The following is an 18,785-nucleotide window of genomic DNA, read 5'->3' as shown; positions in this document are numbered from 1 at the left end:
AGGGCAGTGGATGTAGGGGTGGCTCTAATGAATGAGGGTGAGATTTGTAAGCTTCCGGTGTTGCTGTTTGCTGATGATACAGTATTGTTGAGTGAAGATGAATGGGAGTTGCAAGGCTTGGTGAATGAATTTGGGACAGTGTGTAGGAGGAGGAATCTGAAAGTTAATGTAAACAAAAGTAAAGTTATGGTGTTTGAGAGGAATGAAGTTACAGAGTGTGCAGTGAGGTTGGATGGTGAGGATATGGAGAATGTGAGTGCATTCAAGTACTTGAGTAGTGTGATGAGTAAGGATGGAACTTTGGGGGATGAAGTGTTTGAAAGGGTACAGCAGGGAAGGAAGGTCGTTGGTACACTGAAAGCAGTGATGAGAAATAGGGAGGTGAGTATGGAAGTTAAGAAGTCACTGCATGATAGTATTGTGATCCCTACCCTGACGTATGGAAGCGAGGCATGGACCTTGCAAGAGGGGAACAAGTCAAGAGTGAGAGCAGTGGAAATGAGTTACTTGAGAGAAGCATATGGAGTGACGTGGAGGGACAGGTTGACGAATGAAGAAGTGAAGGAACGATGTGGGGTGGATGTGGATGTGGTTGAGAAGATTAGGAGAAATATACTGAGGTGGTTTGGACATGTGAAGAGAATGGAGAATGAAAGACTGACTAAGAGGGTGTATGTAGGTGAGGTGGAGGGAGGAAGAGGGAGAGGTAGCCCGAGGATGAGGTGGAGGGATGGAGTTGAGAGGTATATGAGGGAGGGGGAGGGTGAGTTGGGGAGAGGGTAGTCAAATGGTGGGTGACAGAGCGACTTGGAGGCGTTTTGTCTGCAGCCACCCTTTGCAGGATTAGGGCGTCGGGCTATAGATAGATAGATAGAAATAATGGATGTAGGTTTTGCTAGTCCTCTGTGTCCAGATTGGAAAGCTCCAAAAATTGTAAAATTCAGAGGCAAGTATCAAATTGGTTCAGTTTAAAAACTTTCAGTATTAGCTACATTTCCAAATGGGTTCTTATACATTGTGTGTTAATCCTAATTTTGTCTGACCTAAGCCCATCCCAATTTGTTGCATTATAAGAGTGTGAGGGAAGAAAAAACTGTCATGAAAACTACAAAATGGTAGTGTTTTGTCGTACAGCTGAATTTCAGAATAATTCAGATTTATGTCAAAACATAGGAATCACAATGTTTGTAGTAGCAAGAGAGAGAGAGAGTCTCTAAGTGGCTAACATTTCACCAGAAATTTATCATCATAATCATCATCATCATTATTCCAGCTTAAATTCTCACATGGGAGATGGAGTGTGGTAGTTAAGATCCAGGAGCAAGTATACCACAGACAACTCACGAAGGTAGTGTACCATAAATTGGGGTGAATTCGGACGATTTTTTCTTTTTTTTTGTGCCATGTAATCTAGTTTTTAATTCAGTCCAAGATCTTAAGTATTGTATGTGGGGCTGGTCCACTAGGGTATCATATCATAGCCATAAAAAATTTAAAATGTTTCATATGTAATTATAGCAAATATAGTAATAAGTGTCTGAATTTGTACTCAAACTCTGGTGACTTTGGACACACCGTATAAATTCGTACATAAATAGAAAATGAATGCAGATGACTATCCTAGGTTCCCAGTTTAGTCTTGGCCGTACAGTATGTGGGGCCATTTTGGACGTTCTGGGGCTTTAAAAAAAATGTTCTTCCAGTACAAAAATAATGTCACTCCCTGACAAAATAAGCTAATGATTATAATGAGATACGAACACAACAGCAAATTTATTTTTTTCCATGGTTTAAATAAAACATATTAGAACACATGTAGGTAATATGAACCTTAGTATATATACTTAACAATAATTTCTGACTAATAATTTTGTTTTTGGAAGACTAATGGAAAATTAGTTAAAGGTGATATGTAACATGATTATTTGGCTTTACCAATTTTTTGCTTGTTTTCTTTACCACAATATGGACCTTCATCTCCACCAGTTCGTTTCTTAAATGTTCGAGTCATTGGGTGACCTTGCTTAAACAGGTAGTACCATAAAAGCTCAAGAGTATACCTGTAAATGACACATATGAACCCAGTTACACACAATATCCACATCTGGCAAATTATAGGCAATTGTACATTGTAAAAATGTCATATTTTTTGTTCATACTCCCCCTGTCCGAATTCACCCCAATGTCCAAACTGACTCCAATTTGCATTAAAATTTTAAAAATTTAATTAAGTGCCCAATTAAGAGATTAATTGAGGAGATAACGCCAATTACTTACTTTGCACTTTCACACTACACATGAAAGTACATCTGCACACTGAAGATTTTCCTGCATCTATTCATTAACATTTCTGCCAAAGAAAGTTTGCCGGTATTACAAATTTTATTCTCTTTATATCTGTTTGCTTTTTAGGATATATTTGGTATGTGTCGCGTGATATATTAAATATCTTTATACACAAAAGTACAGTAAAGAGAAACAAACAATTGGGTGCGGACAGATTTCTAATATTTTTATTCATTAATTATTAATTAATTTAAATAATTTTTTATTGCAATAATATCCGAATTTGCCCCGAGTCCTAATTCACCCCAGTTTATGGTAGCCTAAATAGCGCTAAAGTTTCCACTGCCAGGGGTGAGATTCTCAAATGGTACCTGTGTATTTATGATCAGCTCCATGTCATAATTTGGCTTTTATTTTTGCAGGAAAAACAAGGGGAGTGTAGAATCTTTACATGCATTGTTCATTGTTAAAAATATCTTACCAGAAGTTACGAGAGGAAAGTGATTATGAATTTTTTCTTTTTTCACAAAGGTCAGGGAAGAGAAAATGCAAAAAATCCCTTTTTCTCATACTCTTCTTTCAAATAAAAATTGAAGTTACAAGGGAGGAATTGGTTGTTAATTGAAGTGTGAATCCAGGCCTTGATTGGCATTGTAATGTACCAGTATTATGATTTTCTAAACACACTGATCAATGTAATACATTCTAAGTTTTATCCCCATACTGGTAATTACACTGAGAACAATGTACTTGAAATAATGTTGACTGCTGACTGATGTGCAGCAGTGGCAGCTTTTGTTTTACTAATGATTGGAAAACTATGAACAGCATGCTCAGAAGAAAATGGTCCTCATTCATTAATGCATCATCTATGGCCTTATTCATTAATATGCAAGGAAGAAGGAACCAAAGGCCAGGAGCCTGCAAATTGTTCCCTCCAAGAAAAGAACAAAAACAAGATAAAAGAGAGCCAAATTCACGATCCATTTGCACTTTGTGCATTTGTTTTGATTTTGATCTCCCCCCTCCCCTGAAAAGATAAGCTTCTCATGCTCCTGTGGGATAGATTCACTCTGTTGGCTACCTGGCACCAGGTGCAACCCTTGTCATGCACATCTCATACATACGAGTATTTTATGCAATAAGTTTTATCTCAATAATTTCCTAAGTTCCTCGGTTTTCATATCTTGCTTTCTTATAACTATGGTACACTCATTTGTGGTACCTATCCATATTCCTTGTGGCCTGCCACACCTTCCTCTTAAGCTGCTGACATAGAAATTTCTGAAGAACAGATAGTAGGTGATTCATGTGGTGTAAATTGATAATCAGTTATGACTGATTCAGTTTTATTGTTTCCGTAGTACATTACTGTGTGATCCATTCATATTCATTAATGTTGGACACAAGTATGGTAGATTAGTTCATAGGTTGAGATCATAGAGTGCCACAGCTAGGCGCAGATTCCGCATTAAGTTTTTGTCTTTGGTGAACTTGGCTCAGCTGCTTCTGCCCGATGATTCTGAGGGAGTTGACATGGACACGGTCTTACCACCCCAAGGAACTACCCTGACTCCTCCTTTGCTGTCTTGTCCTGGATGAAAAGGATTTTTTTAACCCATGAGGAGGAGGATGGCAGTCCTGAACGTCCTGGCAAGCAGGCTTGAATCGCCTCTTGACTGTTTGTTATTTGCCGGGTCCGAGGACTCACTTGTGATCTACCGTACTATACAGTGTTCAGTTAGCAGATAAATCACAAATATTCAGTGACCTCTAAACTCTCACCGATGCTATATGTGACTACGTTTACCAAGTATTGCCATGAGAATGAGTCAAGGGTGTTGGGCTGGTGCTAGGTGCTCTTGATCAGGTTCACTGCCAGTGTGGTTGTTACCCTGCCATTGGAGGAGCTAACTACCCTGGGTAACTGGTGTGTCACCTGCAGGAGGACTACTCCTCATCTCCAGTTGCATGTAAGTTATGGTCGGGTCAGCCTGGTAGCTGTGGTTGTTTCTACTGCTGATATCCTGGGAAGCCTTTGTCCCCTGGATGGGGGGTTGTTTCAAGATTGGAGGGTCATCACTTCCCTGTGGCCTGCAAGAATCCTGTCTGAGTCTAGCAGTAGGGTTCCTTGGGTGTCCAGGTTTGCTTTGCTCCCCTCCCCCCCTCAGGTCACCTATAGTCATGTGGTTTACTTCATCAGTTCCTATGCTTTTCCCCTCCCGGATTGTTGTAACTGCCACCTTTTTGGACACAGCCAAATGACATGCTGGAAGAAAGTTCACTGCTTGATGTGTAATGAATTTTCTCCATCTCACTCAGATGGCCAGAACTGCACCAGTCCTCCTAGGTGGTACCTCTGTGTTAGGGTGACCATAGGATCCTTTTTAAATTATGCTTTGTATATGGTATGGTTACCTCTCCTTTCCCTGACTCAGGAGGGAAAGGCCACCTTATAGCAGGTCAACATCCAGCTTCAGGGTCTCAGTAAAGCTGTCCAGTCCACTCTTTTTCCCCATCCTTGGTGTCACTGACTGGCCAACCGTGGATATCATCAGCTCACTCCCACCCTTCATTGGTGTCCTGTGTGTCCGTTGTCATTCACTTCATCCCACTTCAGTATGGTGACACAGACTTGCTCCCATGCACCTAGACTGTGATGGTTATTACTATGCCAACCCTCAACTCACCCATAGTGCTCCACCCCCACCCCCACCCCCAACGGCCGTCTTCAGAGCAACAACAACAACTTCCACCTCTGGCTGTCTTGGATGATGAACTCATAGATCAAGCTATTAATGTTAACTTTACACAAGATTGTTCACTGCCACCACCTCATCCTGTGCCCCACTGTCCACATCCTTGCCCTTGGCCCTCTATGCCTGGACTCTCTGCCTGAATCTTACATCTGACCCACTGCGGCTTTCTTCCAGGCAGTTAAGTTGTACAGTCTGGTCACCTACTTTGTGAATCACCTAGTTTGCAAGTTGTACCTGAAAGTTTCATTTTATTTTATTTTATTGATTTATTTTTTTTAGCATGATCCTATTTTGCCAATTGGGCACGTGGAATTGGGGGAAATATGGCATCGCCACTCACTTTGTGAGGCTGGAACACTACTTTTGCGATGCCTGCCACATTTTAACAACAGTGTACAGTGTCACAAGAAGGCAGGACCTGTCTCCAGGATTGCTAATTTAGGGATTTTATGATTAGTTTTAGTGACATTATATGTCCGATTTTGGCTTTGATAAGCACTTTTTCTTTCTTTAATGAATGCCTTTAGTAGTAAAGTCATTAGTTTATTTCAGATTTGGTGACTGCTTGGTGAATTTAGTGACATTTTACATGACTGTCTTTGACAATTTACTTGTCTCCCTCCTCCCCATCCCTCCATAGCCTTATTGTTGTGGTGTTCTGCGCTCGCAAACTGAGGTGGTTTTATGCATTGTAAAGGTTCCACCATTGCTGTACTTGTTATACTGTGGCTCCACAGCAACTTTTAAAGAACAAAAATATAAGTTTAGAATTAGAAGTGAAAGTTATGGCAATGAAAAATTAAGATACAGTAAGTGCAAGTTGAGCACTGGCCATGAACTTAAGTTAGGTGAATTCACAGTATGGATGACAGTGATGACAATGCAGCCCCATGGGACCAGAGTAGTCTTCCCAAGCGGGCTGGAGTAGTTTCCCCAAGCCTTGGAAACCCACCTCCTCCCTTTCCAGTAAGCCCAGCCTGCTTTCAGTTTAAAGTGCATTGTTTGAGTTGTTTTATTGCATTATCATGCTTATCATTCTTGCATGAAATATTGTATATTCTGGGTAACCTTAAAATGTAGAGTGTCAGGTAGGCAGTAAATTGAAAATGCAAAGGCAAAATCGGATGAGATGTCGTCCATATACCCTTACTTACATTGTTCATACTTTGCAAGTTCTTAGTTTCCAGTGTGAAGTGTTGACCATATTCTCGTAAAGTAGATGGCTGTACAGTACTGTACTTCATGGGCACCTCCCTCTTGGACATCTTCACCCAGTTATGGCTGTATCTGCAGGAATTTCTACACATCATGTGGCTGTCTTCCTTCTCAGAGTAGTCATTCTTTAACCCCTTATGGGTGGGCAACGTATGAGTTATACGACCATGTGGGACGGCATATTTTTGGAAAAATAAGGTATCAAAGAATAAGCCTAAACATGCATAGATCGATGAAAATGGATGAAAAACGAAGGCAAGAGGTGTTACATGCATGGTAATACATCTCTGCTGGCTGTGGGAGGAGTCAGGGAGGAGCGCGGGCAGGCAGCTTATCACCAGGCATGCCTGGGGCGAGGCTAGTAAACTATTTACTCATTTGCCTTTTCTTCACCACTGAACACTATACTGTATTTATCATTTATGCATTCTTTTCACTATTCATTGTCTTTAAAATCTTGTATATATGTTTTCTGTTTTACTTGAACACTTATAACAATAAACCTTATGTACGTATATACAATTTTACCTGAACAATTATAACACTACAGCTTATATAATTATGTAAATTCTATTTTACTTGTTTCAAGGCTTGGGAGAGTAGAGGGCAGGACAGTAGGTGACAAGGATGCCTTATCACCCAATTTCACCAATAAATTAGGACTGAAAATGGCCGGACATTACGTAACGTCGCCCGCCTCCTCACGCACGGACGTTATGTAATGTCGCCCGCCTGTTAGGAGTTAAGAAGGCTTCTCTCTTCATCTGTGGTACCTTTGATTTCAAATTAAACTTAGCTTCATCATCATCTTTCATTGCATGCCTTTGAGAACACTTCACCCTGCCATGCCCACTGGGGGATCATCTGCTCAGCATTCAGAGATTGAGCTGTTCCTGGTCAGCCCTCATATTGTTTAGTTTGCCTGTCCACTGCCCACCCTTAAACATCTCAACAACAGCAACAAGCTTGAGTCAAAAAATGCCATGTTTTGGACCAGAATACATTACTGTGTCAAGTACTGTACTGTACAGGTGTTGATTTTAAACTTGGTACAGTACCCTCGTGTCCAACACGCGTTTGTCCAGCATGATTCGCGTCCAGCACAGAGAGCAAAAAATTAGTATGATTTAATAGTTTAATTACTGTAACACGGGTGCATTAGCATAACACGGACGGAGCTCCGAGAAGTGGGTGAAATCCACAGAGTTCGCCTCTAGCACGATCACCCCCGGTCCAATATGGTCATAGTGGACATTCCCGTGATGCTGACAGCCAATCAAAACTTCTGATCAAGTAGCCTCCCCAGCCCGCTATCATGACGTGATCGTTATGTCGCCCAATTAAAAATGCTTCTGCTCTCACATGATGTTTTGTTTAATTTCTCCCGCCACAGCGCCACTCAGTCGCATAATTCGCATTGGACAGTGCTTTTTTCTTGTTGCAATTTCTGCCCTTGCTACTGCATTTTATCCTGCTCATGATGCCTAGGAAGCCTTCTGAGAACCCCAAGAAGCAGCGGCACCTTTCCAGGCCACCGAGCTAGAAATCATCGAGAGGAAGAAGAATGGAAAGAGAAATGTGGACATCGCCAAGGCCTACGACCATAATAAAAAACCAAGACAAGATCTTCCAGCAAAAGGAGGAAGAGAAAAAGTGCTAGGACAGGCAGAATTAGGACCTTCCATGGATGTGGACGAGGATAGTGATTCTGAGTGCAATTTCGAAGGATTTATGAGGGAGGTTGAGGAGGAGCAGCAGCCATTACCAGCTAATGATGCCAGCAGCCATCCTCTGAGGGCCCAGTAGGACTACCTGCAGCCTCGGATACCACCTTCCATTCCCAGCAAGCCCGCCAACACTATCCTAAAAGGTTAGTTATCATCATAGTACAGTACCATTTATTATAATTACAGTAGTACCAATATATGTATAGGTATATGGTAGGTATTTAGGGTGACTTTTCCTAGGGTTGCCGACATAATTCATTTTTCCTCATAAGCTCTGTTGTTTGTCCAACACATTTTTGGTCCAACACGAGACCCGTGCATGACAATATTACCATGTTGGACGCGAGGGTACTGTAGATTGATTAATTATATTAAAATATATGGCCCTAAGATCTTTCAAAATGAAGCGCTCCCATAAAAAAATAATGTACAATGAAGGATTAAAGTTGGGTCATGAACTTTGGGGAAGAGATCTGCCTGAGGGCTAAACTGATGCTCTTTGCCTTGTATCATATGGATTTTGGTGAAAAGCTCTGCCTCAGGGCTAAACTTCTGGTGCTTTGTTTCATGTGTCATATGGTCAGTTGGCACCACTTACATCAGTTGCCATTTGCTCCAGATAACTTGCTTATGCTGGCAGGCATATATTTTTTAACTAATTGAAGCCAATGTACTGTATATATCTTTCCGACTGCATTAATTTGGTAATTCCTATCTACCGGTTTTCTCTTTTTTGCAAGTAGGTCTGCTTGGTGTTCTATGGTAAGATGTGAGATAGAATTATTTGGTGATCATTGCGTGACTGAAAATGGTTCGCATTCAGCATCTCCTGTGAGACTTGGATGCAGTAACCTTTGTGCATAGATGTAAAGGCCTCAGAAATTATTGGGTTCCATTGTACCATTTGCATATCACAATGTTTGTTCATGAAATGCCATTCATTAATATGAAGTCGTGTTTCCTTGTTTTTCAGGATCAGTTGGATGCATTTTGGCTTGGAATCACTTGGATCTCCAAAGTAATCTAAGGACATTTCTTTGCACCAAACGTCAGTTCAGTCTTGAGGTTGTCCGGATTGGGTGTCTTCTTCTCTGCCATGATTTTCTTCATCTTTGCCCAGCAGTTTTCTATCAGATTTAGATCCGGACTGTTGCTAGGCCAGTCGAGGACCTCAGTCCAATTATCTTGAAGCCATTTTGTCACCTTTCTAGACTTGTGACATGGAGCTGAATCGTGCATGAAAAAGTTGCACCCATGAAGAGCAAAAAAGTTTAACAAATGATCTTTCAGAACTTGAATGTACTGGCCACGATTCATCATCAGGATCTTAGGAAGAAAGTAGAGACCCCCCCTTTCCCTTTCACTTGAGAAACACCCCCATACCATTACTGATTGTGGGTACCTAACAGTCAGCACTGTGTAAGCAGGGTCATATCGACTACGGGAGGCAGGGCAATGAACCTTGGCAGAACGCACCTGGAACACTTGAAATGTGCATTCATCGGAAAACATAACTTTTCTCCACTCATCCGATGTCCAGTTTACATACTTCTTGGCAAACTGAATGCGCTGCTTCTTCGTGCGGTCGGTGAGAAGCGGTTTTTTGGCTGCAGTGCAGCTTGGCAAACCCAGCTCCTTCTGCAAGCGGTGTTGGATAGTTCGAATTGAGACGTCTTGTAACAGCTGGGGATGCATTCTCTTCAATTCTGCTGCTGTCAGTCAAGGATTCTTGATTACTTCCTTCTTCAGACGTGTATCTGTACCTCTGGAAGTCATCCTCTTCTTTCCACTGCCATGCTTGTGCTCTGGTACGACATCAGGCGTCAGGCCACACACTACAGCAAGAATCCTCATGATGGTCGACTTTGTGCGTCCAGTACGTTCACAAATCATGTTGATAGGGACATTATCCTTCCTCCATGCAATGATACAGACCCTCTCATCCCTTGAGCAGTACTTTCCAGGCATGACAACTCGACTCTAGGAAAATAACAGGGTAAACAGTAATGCATACGAAAAAAGAGGGAGGTGCAAGCTTGGAGCTATGGAAACATATACTCCCACTCTCGCTTCTGGGCAAGCACTGACATTCTAAGTGTTTCACCACCTCCCGCCAACCCCAGAGGAGTTGCCAGTTACTTCTTGCCAAAAAAATTTGCTTGGTAGAGGTGGAAACACAAAGCAAAGACAGACAACTCTCCCATAGCAATTCTGTGTGTAGGTCCTAAGTCAGTTTGCAGTGGGTGTAATAAGGCAGTGTAAACTAAAATTGCACTTGTCAGAGGGTTTTTTTTTAGTAAAGGTGTGTCCATCATAAATTTTCTTATCTCTTGCCACTGTTGTAGTTCTTGTTGAGTAACCTTGGTCTGTCTGGTCAAGGAGCTGAGCAGATCCATGAGGCAAGCAACCACCCCTGAAGGGCTGTCCCATGTAGTAAACTGATGTTCCCTTGTGGCAGACGGCACTTTTCCACAATGAAATGCAGGGAAGAGTGCAGAAGTTTGGTTCCCAGATGGATGCTGCATTTGTGTCTCTCCATCCAGGTAATGGGCACCATAAGAGGTTCTACATTGCCCCATTTTATGGTTATATGGTTACCACCCAGTGTTGTTAATGGTTTCTTGGGTCACAGGAAGTCATTAGGTTTGTCACACAGTGTAGAGCAACCAGAAGAGGAGAGAAGAGTAATAAAAAGTGACAGGAAAGGTAGAAGAGGTAGGAAAAGAGGAGGGCAAATACAGAAAAGAATAAAAAAGATGAAGAAGTAGGCAACACTACACCAAGTGAGTGGATGATGGTCACCACCACCTACCATGAACATTTACAGTAAAATGGCACTCTAGTGTATTGTCATCTTATTAGTTCAGTAAAGGATGTTCCCAGTGTATGAATATCTAGAAATGTACTGGAACAACATACTGGGTATGATTATTTTAATCTAAAGTTAGTAGTGCAGTCTAAGATATGCCTGTCAGACAGGATATTCATAGTGGTGAAAATATGAAACAAATTGACCTTTTTCACTTTGATAATTTTCATAGAAAAACTTATCATACATTCATAAAAGCCCAATCACAAGTAAATCAGTCATTTTACTTGCTAATGACACAAACTGGAAGACCTGGGTATTCATATTCATGCAGTTATGAGTTGGACCATGTTTTTGGCTATTTCAGGCCATCTGAACATGTTTTTCTGGACTTGCACCCTGGGGGTTTGGAAATAGCCACCACTGACCACTACATGTGACGGTTGCATTACACAATATCGGGCCAGTTGTCATACATACACAAGTGCTTTTTCTCGTAAGGAAACACATTATATTTAAAAAACAAGGCAATATTCTGCAAGGCACACTATTGGCCATGGGAAATGCATTCTGAAAGGCACATTGCAACTGAGAGGCAAAGGGTCAGTCTCATTATCCCCATAGCCTTTATTTATTGGGTTCATACAGTGCGTGTGGATGGTGAACCAAGTGAATTTTTCTCTTTGAAAGTTGGGTTGAAACAGGGATGTGTCATGTCTCCATGGTTGTTCAATCTGTACATGGATGGGATAATAAAAGAGGTACAAGGTAGGGTAGTGGATGTTGGAGTGGCCCTGGTGAGAGAGGATAGTGTTTGGAAACTCCCTGTGCTGTTGTTTGCAGATGATACTGTGTTGTTGAGTGAAGACGAAGGGGAGCTGCAAGGCTTGGTGGATGAGTTTGGGAGAGTGTGTAAGAAACGGAATCTAAAGGTGAATGTAGGGAAGAGTAAAGTGATGGTCTTTGAGAGAGGTGAAGTCAGTGATTGTACAGCGAGGTTGGATGGTGAGGAATTGGAAAATGTGAATACGTTTAAGTACTTGGGTAGTGTGATGAGTAAGGATGGAGGTTTGGAGGGTGAAGTGCTTGAAAGGGTACAGCAGGGAAGAAAGGTTGCTGGTTCTTTGAAAGCAGTGATAAGAAACAGGGAAGTGAGCATGGAAGTGAAAAAGTTACTACATGACAGTATTGTGATACCAACTCTAACGTACGGAAGTGAAGCTTGGACGTTGTTGGAAGGACACAAGTCAAGAGTGAGAGCAGTGGAAATGAGTTATTTAAGAGGAGCCTGTGGAGTCACATGGAGAGACAGGCTGACGAATGAGGATATAAAGGAGCGTTGTGGTGTTGATGTGGATGTGATAGGAAGCGTTATGAGGAACATACTGAGGTGGTTTGGCCATGTGGAGAGGATGGAGGGTGAAAGACTGACGAAGAGAGTGTATGTGAGTGAGGTGGAGGGGGAAAGAGGCAGGGGGAGGCCGAGGATGAGATGGAGGGATGGGGTGGAGAGGTATATGAGAGAGGGGGGTGTGAGTTGGGAGCAGGGGAGTGAAATGGCGGGGGACAGGGCGACTTGGAGGCGATTTGTTTGTGGCCACCCCAAACGGGACTGAGGCGTCTGGCAATAGATAGATAGATAGATAGATATTTTTTTCCAGTTGTGATTTTCCAACCATAAGTTTCATTCAGAATGTAGCCTAGGCAGTCTGTTGGGAATGACTCTGTATTTAATGAGTTACTTAGAAAGAGTAGCCTAATTAAGGTTGTCAACCTTGCAATCCTTATATTTTGATGTATACACTTTACTGTATTTGCAGGGTTATGATGAGCCATGTAGGTTACAGTTCAGATGCCAAGGAGCAGTTGAGTGCCAGTAGCCATGCCATAGCTGGTGCCATCAGTGGGGTGGTGACCCGTGCCATTGCACATCCTCTAGATGTCCTCAAAATTAGATTTCAGGTAGCTAATTGATCAGATTTGCCAACTTATCCCTTAAACACCAACCATGGGTGGGAGGCACCCAGCACCCATGACATCATTACAGTTCTGTTGGGAAGCAGATGTCTTAATTGCCTGTGAGCTCCAGTACCTTCACCTGGTAGGCAGTTGTGGAGGAGGATGTTATGCCCATCCTGCTCTGACAGTTGGTTTCTGCTGTAAGGGGTCAGTCGGATGCATTACACCCATGGTTGGTGAAACAGTAGCTAGGGGATGGTCAGCCCTTCAGAAGAGGCCCAAAGGACTCACAGGAGGATATGAGAGGAGTTTAGAAGACATTGGACAATTATGTTTTTTGTTTTGTAATTTTGTCTGGAAACTTGTTTAAAAAAATTGTTTTTAAACATTTTTTCAGTACTTGATTTACATAAGAAAGTAATCTGATTTTCAGTTTCCTATAATGTAAACTACAAGTTGTTCTTATGTATAAGTTTATTTGAATAAAAATTTGTCATCATCATCATCATCCAGATCTCCTTTCCCACCATAGGACAGGGTGAGGAGTAGCAACGTCCAGACCTCTTTTCCCACCTTAGGGCAGGTTGAGGAGTAGCATCGTCCAGACAGCCCAAGTTTACCCAGTCCAATGGGCCATGCTTCTATTCACTCATCATTCAAGCCCCTGGAATCCTGACTCCATCAGATACAACAAAAAACTTTCACCACATTCTGTAGCTTCACATAACCATATTCGACAGAGTCAGTCCAAACACTGTCAAGCCAAAAAGGGGTGCCAAATCCCTGATCATGCACTTCATCTCACAACATTCATCCAGCCAGCTTGATCTCTTGTCAGTCCCCCAGCCCCACCGACTTCTATACTTCCTCACACCCTCATCCACCACATCCCTCCACCCTCTCCTTAACCCACCTTGCCTCCTCCCTCCATCAAATTTTCTCAGATATACCTTTTTCACCACTCCATTGTTATCCATTCTTTCCACATGACCACACCATCCCAGTACACTTTCTTCAGTTCTGGTGTCCATAGATTTCCTCACTCCGCATCTCGCGAATCACACCATTTTGTATTGATCCACTCTCTGTACTCCACATACATTCCTCAGCAGTCCCATTTCCACTGCTGTCAATCTTGACTTTTCATTTTCATGCCACATCACAGTCTCGCACCCAAATGTTAAAGTTGGCACTAACACTCCTTCATGTAAGCCTCGCACAGCTGCAACACCGAAGCCTCTGTTTCTCATCAAGGCCTTCATAGCACCAGCTACCCTCCTTCCTTGTGTCACTCTTTTTTCCACCTTTTTTGCACATTTTCCTCTTTTTTTTTTTTTTTCCATCGCTGTACCCAGGCACATGAACTCTTTCACCAATTCCAGTTTCTCTCCATTCACTGTAGCATCACATTTGGAGTCACCTTCTCCCTTGATTATTATCTCTTTACTCTTTTCTACATTTACACTCAAGTCATGATGCTTACAGACATCAGCAAAACTCTGCACTAGTCTACCAAGTTCTTGTCCTGTATTTGCGTCATCAGCATACGAGAAATTTGAGATATTCCATCCATCATCATTCATTACCAGCACCATCCCTCTCTCCATTACTCACGTTTTTATTTCTCCTGTCACCTCATCTATATTTATATATTGAACAACCTTGGGGACCTCACACAACCTTGTTGCACACCACATTGATTGTGAACCATTCACTTAGATACCCATTTACCTTTACACATGCCTCACTTACATAAAAACTCTTGATGGCACCTAGCAGCTTACCTACTCTGTACATGTGCAAAACCTTCCACAATCCATCTCTGTCTACTTTGTTGTATGCTTTTTCCAGATCCATAAAATCCAAAAATGCCATAAACACTTTATAGTCCTTCTCACAAGCCTTCTCCACTATCTGTCTCACTGCAAATATTTGATCCACACATTCTCTGCCACTCCTGAAGACACCCTGTTTATCACTCACTAGGACTTCTGATATCTTATTTTCTTTATAAAAATTCTTCCATATACTTTCCCTACAACACTCGATAAACTTATGCCACGACATTCCATGCACTCACTTCGCTCACCATTATTTTTGTAGAAGGGTACAATCATAGCCTTTTTCCACTCTGCTGGCACAGTTTCACTCATCCAAGCCCTCCCACATATCTCCAACAAACACTTCATTCTGCTCCCTCCACCACACACAAACATCTCTGCATACACCTCATCAACCCCAGCCGCTTTCCCACTTTTCAGCCGCCTCACAGTGTTCTTCCTCTGTGCGAGGGTCATGCTTCCTGGCACTGCACTTCCTGTCTGCACACCCCCACAACCAAGCATGTTCACAGTGGTGCTACTGTCTCTATTCTCATTCATCAGGTTTTCAAAATATTCTTTCCATCTGGTCCTTACTTCATTCCTATGGGTTAATAATCTACCGCTTACACCCTTCACACTTTTGCATTTCTTTCCGCTGTCACTTCTACATTTCCGCACCTCTTTCCAGAATAACTTCCTATGTTCAGAGTAACCTGCATTCATTTTTCTTTCTAGATCATCATTTACCTCCTTTTTCCTCTTCACTAGTCTCTTTACGTGCTTCTTGCTTTCAACATATACTGTATTCAGTTCTTATTTCAAATGAACTCCAGTCCTGTAACCACTCTAGCCACTTCTTCCTCTTTTCCTCCAGTGCTTTCTTAACCTTTTCATCCCACCATGCCATACCATTCTTCTTTGTTGTTACTCTTTCCACACCACACACTGCTTTAGCATTCCTACCTAAGCAGTGCCTATATACATTCCACAGGCTGTCCAGATCCATTTCATTCCAATTCACAGATTCCAAGTCCTCCCCTATTTTGGTCCTGTATTCATCTGCCGTTTCTTTGATGCTTAGCTTCTCGACTTTCAGTCTTTCTCCCTGACTGCTCCTCTCTCCTGGTCCATCTCACTCCTCTCAGCTTGATGTTGCATACCACATCGTCCTCTCACAGCCCTCATATCAATAGCCATTCCCAGCATCGACCTCTCTACAAGCATGTACAGTAATCAGTCAGGCTCTTTTAAACATGATCCCTGTTCCCTCTATACCATATATATTTAAGTGTATCATTGTGTTTGAAATAGGAGTTACAAAGGTTTGTAAAAGTTTGTATTTAGTATTTTTTGTGCAGGTTTTCAATGTCGTGTGTGAGCCACCCATGGTTAGTATTGAAAAACGTAAGGTTAGTGTTTAGGGGTTAACAAGCTGGCAGGTAGACGTTAACTTGATCTTTAATAACCTTAAATCATATGTAGCCACTTGTGTACAGTAATTATAAGGTACAGTCTAACTACCATACAGTATACTGTAACAGAGATGCTAGTGCAGTACTGGTTACTGTACTGTATTCTGGGCATGGAAATGTAAGTAAAGTCAAATATCAAGCACAGAGTTGTGGATAGTTAGGTCCTCTTCAATATCTTCACTTAGTTTTCTGTTGCAGTACTATCATTTAGCTAACTGATAATATACTGTACTGTTATTGGCCAGATGCATGTGATACCAATACTCACATCCTTTAACGCTTTGCTAATATGCAACTGTGCCTATATGAATCTAGTGCCTCCCTGTAGCTTGGAGAGAGAACATGTCTTTAACTAGTGTTTAACTGATGTACTGAATAATTTTAGCAACTTGTGCCACCCATGGATGAGTGAGGCTGGTCACTCTCATCTTAAATGTCAGGACCAACTTGCCTAGCCTGGGGCTCCTACGCTTCTCATGGGGCAAGCCAGGATTAGATGATGAATGAATGAGTGATTGATTCTGATGTACATACATTTTCTCCTAAACGTATCAGTGCACACTTTGTATGAGACAAGCAGACGCCATAGGTGATGGATATTGAAAAATACCCAATGATTCCACCTCACTTTGGTAAGTCTGCTTTTATGGGGATACATTATGTTGCATGCTTGTGCCATTTCCTAGTCATTGTTACCATATGAATATTCACGTGATAAAGTATTAGCCATCTTCAGACATCGCAAACTGTATTGATCAGTTTTTGTTCAGGTATACCCTGATAATTAGACGAGTCGAAAACCGATGTTTAGTCCTTCCAGTGATTCGACCATTGGCAGTTTGAAGTGCATGCTAATCAGTTCATGTATTTTTCAGCACTGCAAAATGAAACATTGTAATTGTATGGGAGCAGCATGCAAGGATTCCCCTTACATCACTATCATCACCCATAATCTTCTGAAAAAGTTGCAGTGGGATCACATTTATGTAGAGATATCATTCCACTTATGCCTCCACTGCTGGAATGAGAGAGAGAGGGAAAGTGACAGAGATAGAGCAAAACTATGTAACCCCAATGACAGACGCTCAGAAGCCAAAAATTCCTGCACTGGCTTGTGTAAACATTGTCTTGGCAAATAATAAGAGGGTGAGGTATGCAAATTTCTTATATTGTTTTCTTTTATAACTTTGGATGTGGCCTGAAAATGAATAAGAGGGAAGGATAGATTTACAGGAGGAGGAAAGAGATTGGGAAAGGAGAAAAGAGGAGGAGGAAAAGTGGGAGAAAAATAGAGAGTGGATAGAGAAGAGAGGGATTAAGTAGTGGTCTGTCAATGTGAGTTTTTTTTAAAGGAAAAACATATCCCTGCATACACAAGACTGGCTGTGTACTGGTTCGCACTTTTGCCCTAAATTTAATCAGGCAGCATACGACCCTGGCAGTTGCGCCACCAGATTTTAATTACTGGGTATATTCATTTAGTACCCTGAGTTTAATGGACAGCAGCATAAACTGGTTACTGTACTGTATGAACACATAAGCATGGTGCTTTTAGAATATATAAGGCACTTAACTGCTTACCACGCAAAGCGCCAAGGTGGCCGAAATTGATTTATACATGCCATTGTGTCCCCACACCCTTCCACCATCTCAGGAAGCCGAGCGGTACCCAGAATGCATCCCGCATTAGGGTCGAATATCCAGTACAGTTAACTTACCTTCATTGCCTTGTATCATGGCAGTGTGGTGTGAACTGAGTCTTGGCTGCATACCAGTCTAAGCTCCAATGCTCCCATCCATGGGCATTCAATTGCAGCCTAGTATACCTTGTGGGCTGATGGCAGCCTGTCACAGTTCTAACATGCTAAGCATCATCTTACACCACCAGCTCCTTGGAACCTTTTCCCACAGATAGTGTTTGCATCATGCCTCCCACTTTTTCTGTTTTTTTTTGTTTGTTTAAAGCAATATCTGTGGTCGTGTCGAATTCCAGCAGTGACATTGAGATGCCGAGACCATCGATGGGTAGGAGAAAAGGCTGCTATCTCGAGGCTTGGCAGCAAAATGTTGCCAAAAAAACATGCAGTCTTGGTCAGGTACCACATGGTACAGCAAGGTACAGCAATGCCTATTTTTAGGACTACTGTAATGTAATTCTATTATCTTTTTAACTTATGCAATGTTGTCTTAATTGTGATCTTACCATCTTAGTGTTTTTATTTTGAAAATATGTGGTATGATTACCCGGTATTATAGGTATTTGGCATATCATAGCACTATCTTATTATCTTTAATCTTGGTTTTAGTATCTTACTATCATTATTGTAATATTATTTCGGTATCTTACTTTTTTTACCTTCATTATACATGTCTATAACTCTGAATATTTTGATGTTACCAGTATAATGATTTAGCTAGTTTGAAATTACTTTTTTTTTTTTTTTTTCTGGTATTGAGTCCCCAGTGCTAGGTCATTCATATCATGATGGCAGTATCTTGCACTCAATAGGTAGGTCATACAATGAAAGTCCATGTGATATCTTTATTACTTTTGGTAGTTTTAATGTTTTACATTTGTGGTATCCTGGGGTGTGTACCTGAAATAAGAGAAAAGCACATTAATTATTTGTCTGCCAAAATGCCTGTGAGTTATAAAGATTTCAGTATGATAGCACTAAAGTACATACCTTTGACCCCATTAAAAAAAAAAAAAAAAAAGTAGTGGTTACTGAGAT

At 41.6% G+C, this 18,785-nt stretch overlaps 1 protein-coding gene across 2 annotated transcripts in view; it reads left to right on the top strand.

Annotated features, from left to right (window-relative positions):
- Positions 1 to 10,478: 10,478 nt before the first annotated feature.
- Positions 10,479 to 18,785, top strand: part of LOC145392982 (mitochondrial thiamine pyrophosphate carrier-like) — a 34,962-nt gene continuing 26,655 nt past the window's right edge. The window contains exons 1-2 of one of the 2 annotated variants that reach the window (XM_080267282.1): positions 10,479 to 10,530; positions 12,617 to 12,758. In XM_080267282.1, coding sequence (XP_080123408.1) covers positions 12,621 to 12,758 — 138 coding nt within the window. In that variant the 5' untranslated portion in view covers positions 10,479 to 10,530; positions 12,617 to 12,620. Of the gene's footprint in view, positions 10,531 to 12,590; positions 12,759 to 18,785 lie in introns of those variants that run through there. The other variant, XM_080267281.1, reaches the window with a different exon arrangement.

The sequence above is a fragment of the Coenobita brevimanus genome, chromosome 23, assembly GCF_032717465.1.
Source record: "Coenobita brevimanus isolate Jiangsu-jjx chromosome 23, ASM3271746v2, whole genome shotgun sequence".
Classification (NCBI taxonomy): domain Eukaryota; kingdom Metazoa; phylum Arthropoda; class Malacostraca; order Decapoda; family Coenobitidae; genus Coenobita; species Coenobita brevimanus.
The sequence above is the reverse complement of the archived record's forward strand: the minus strand, read 5'-3'. Positions and strand labels throughout refer to the sequence as shown.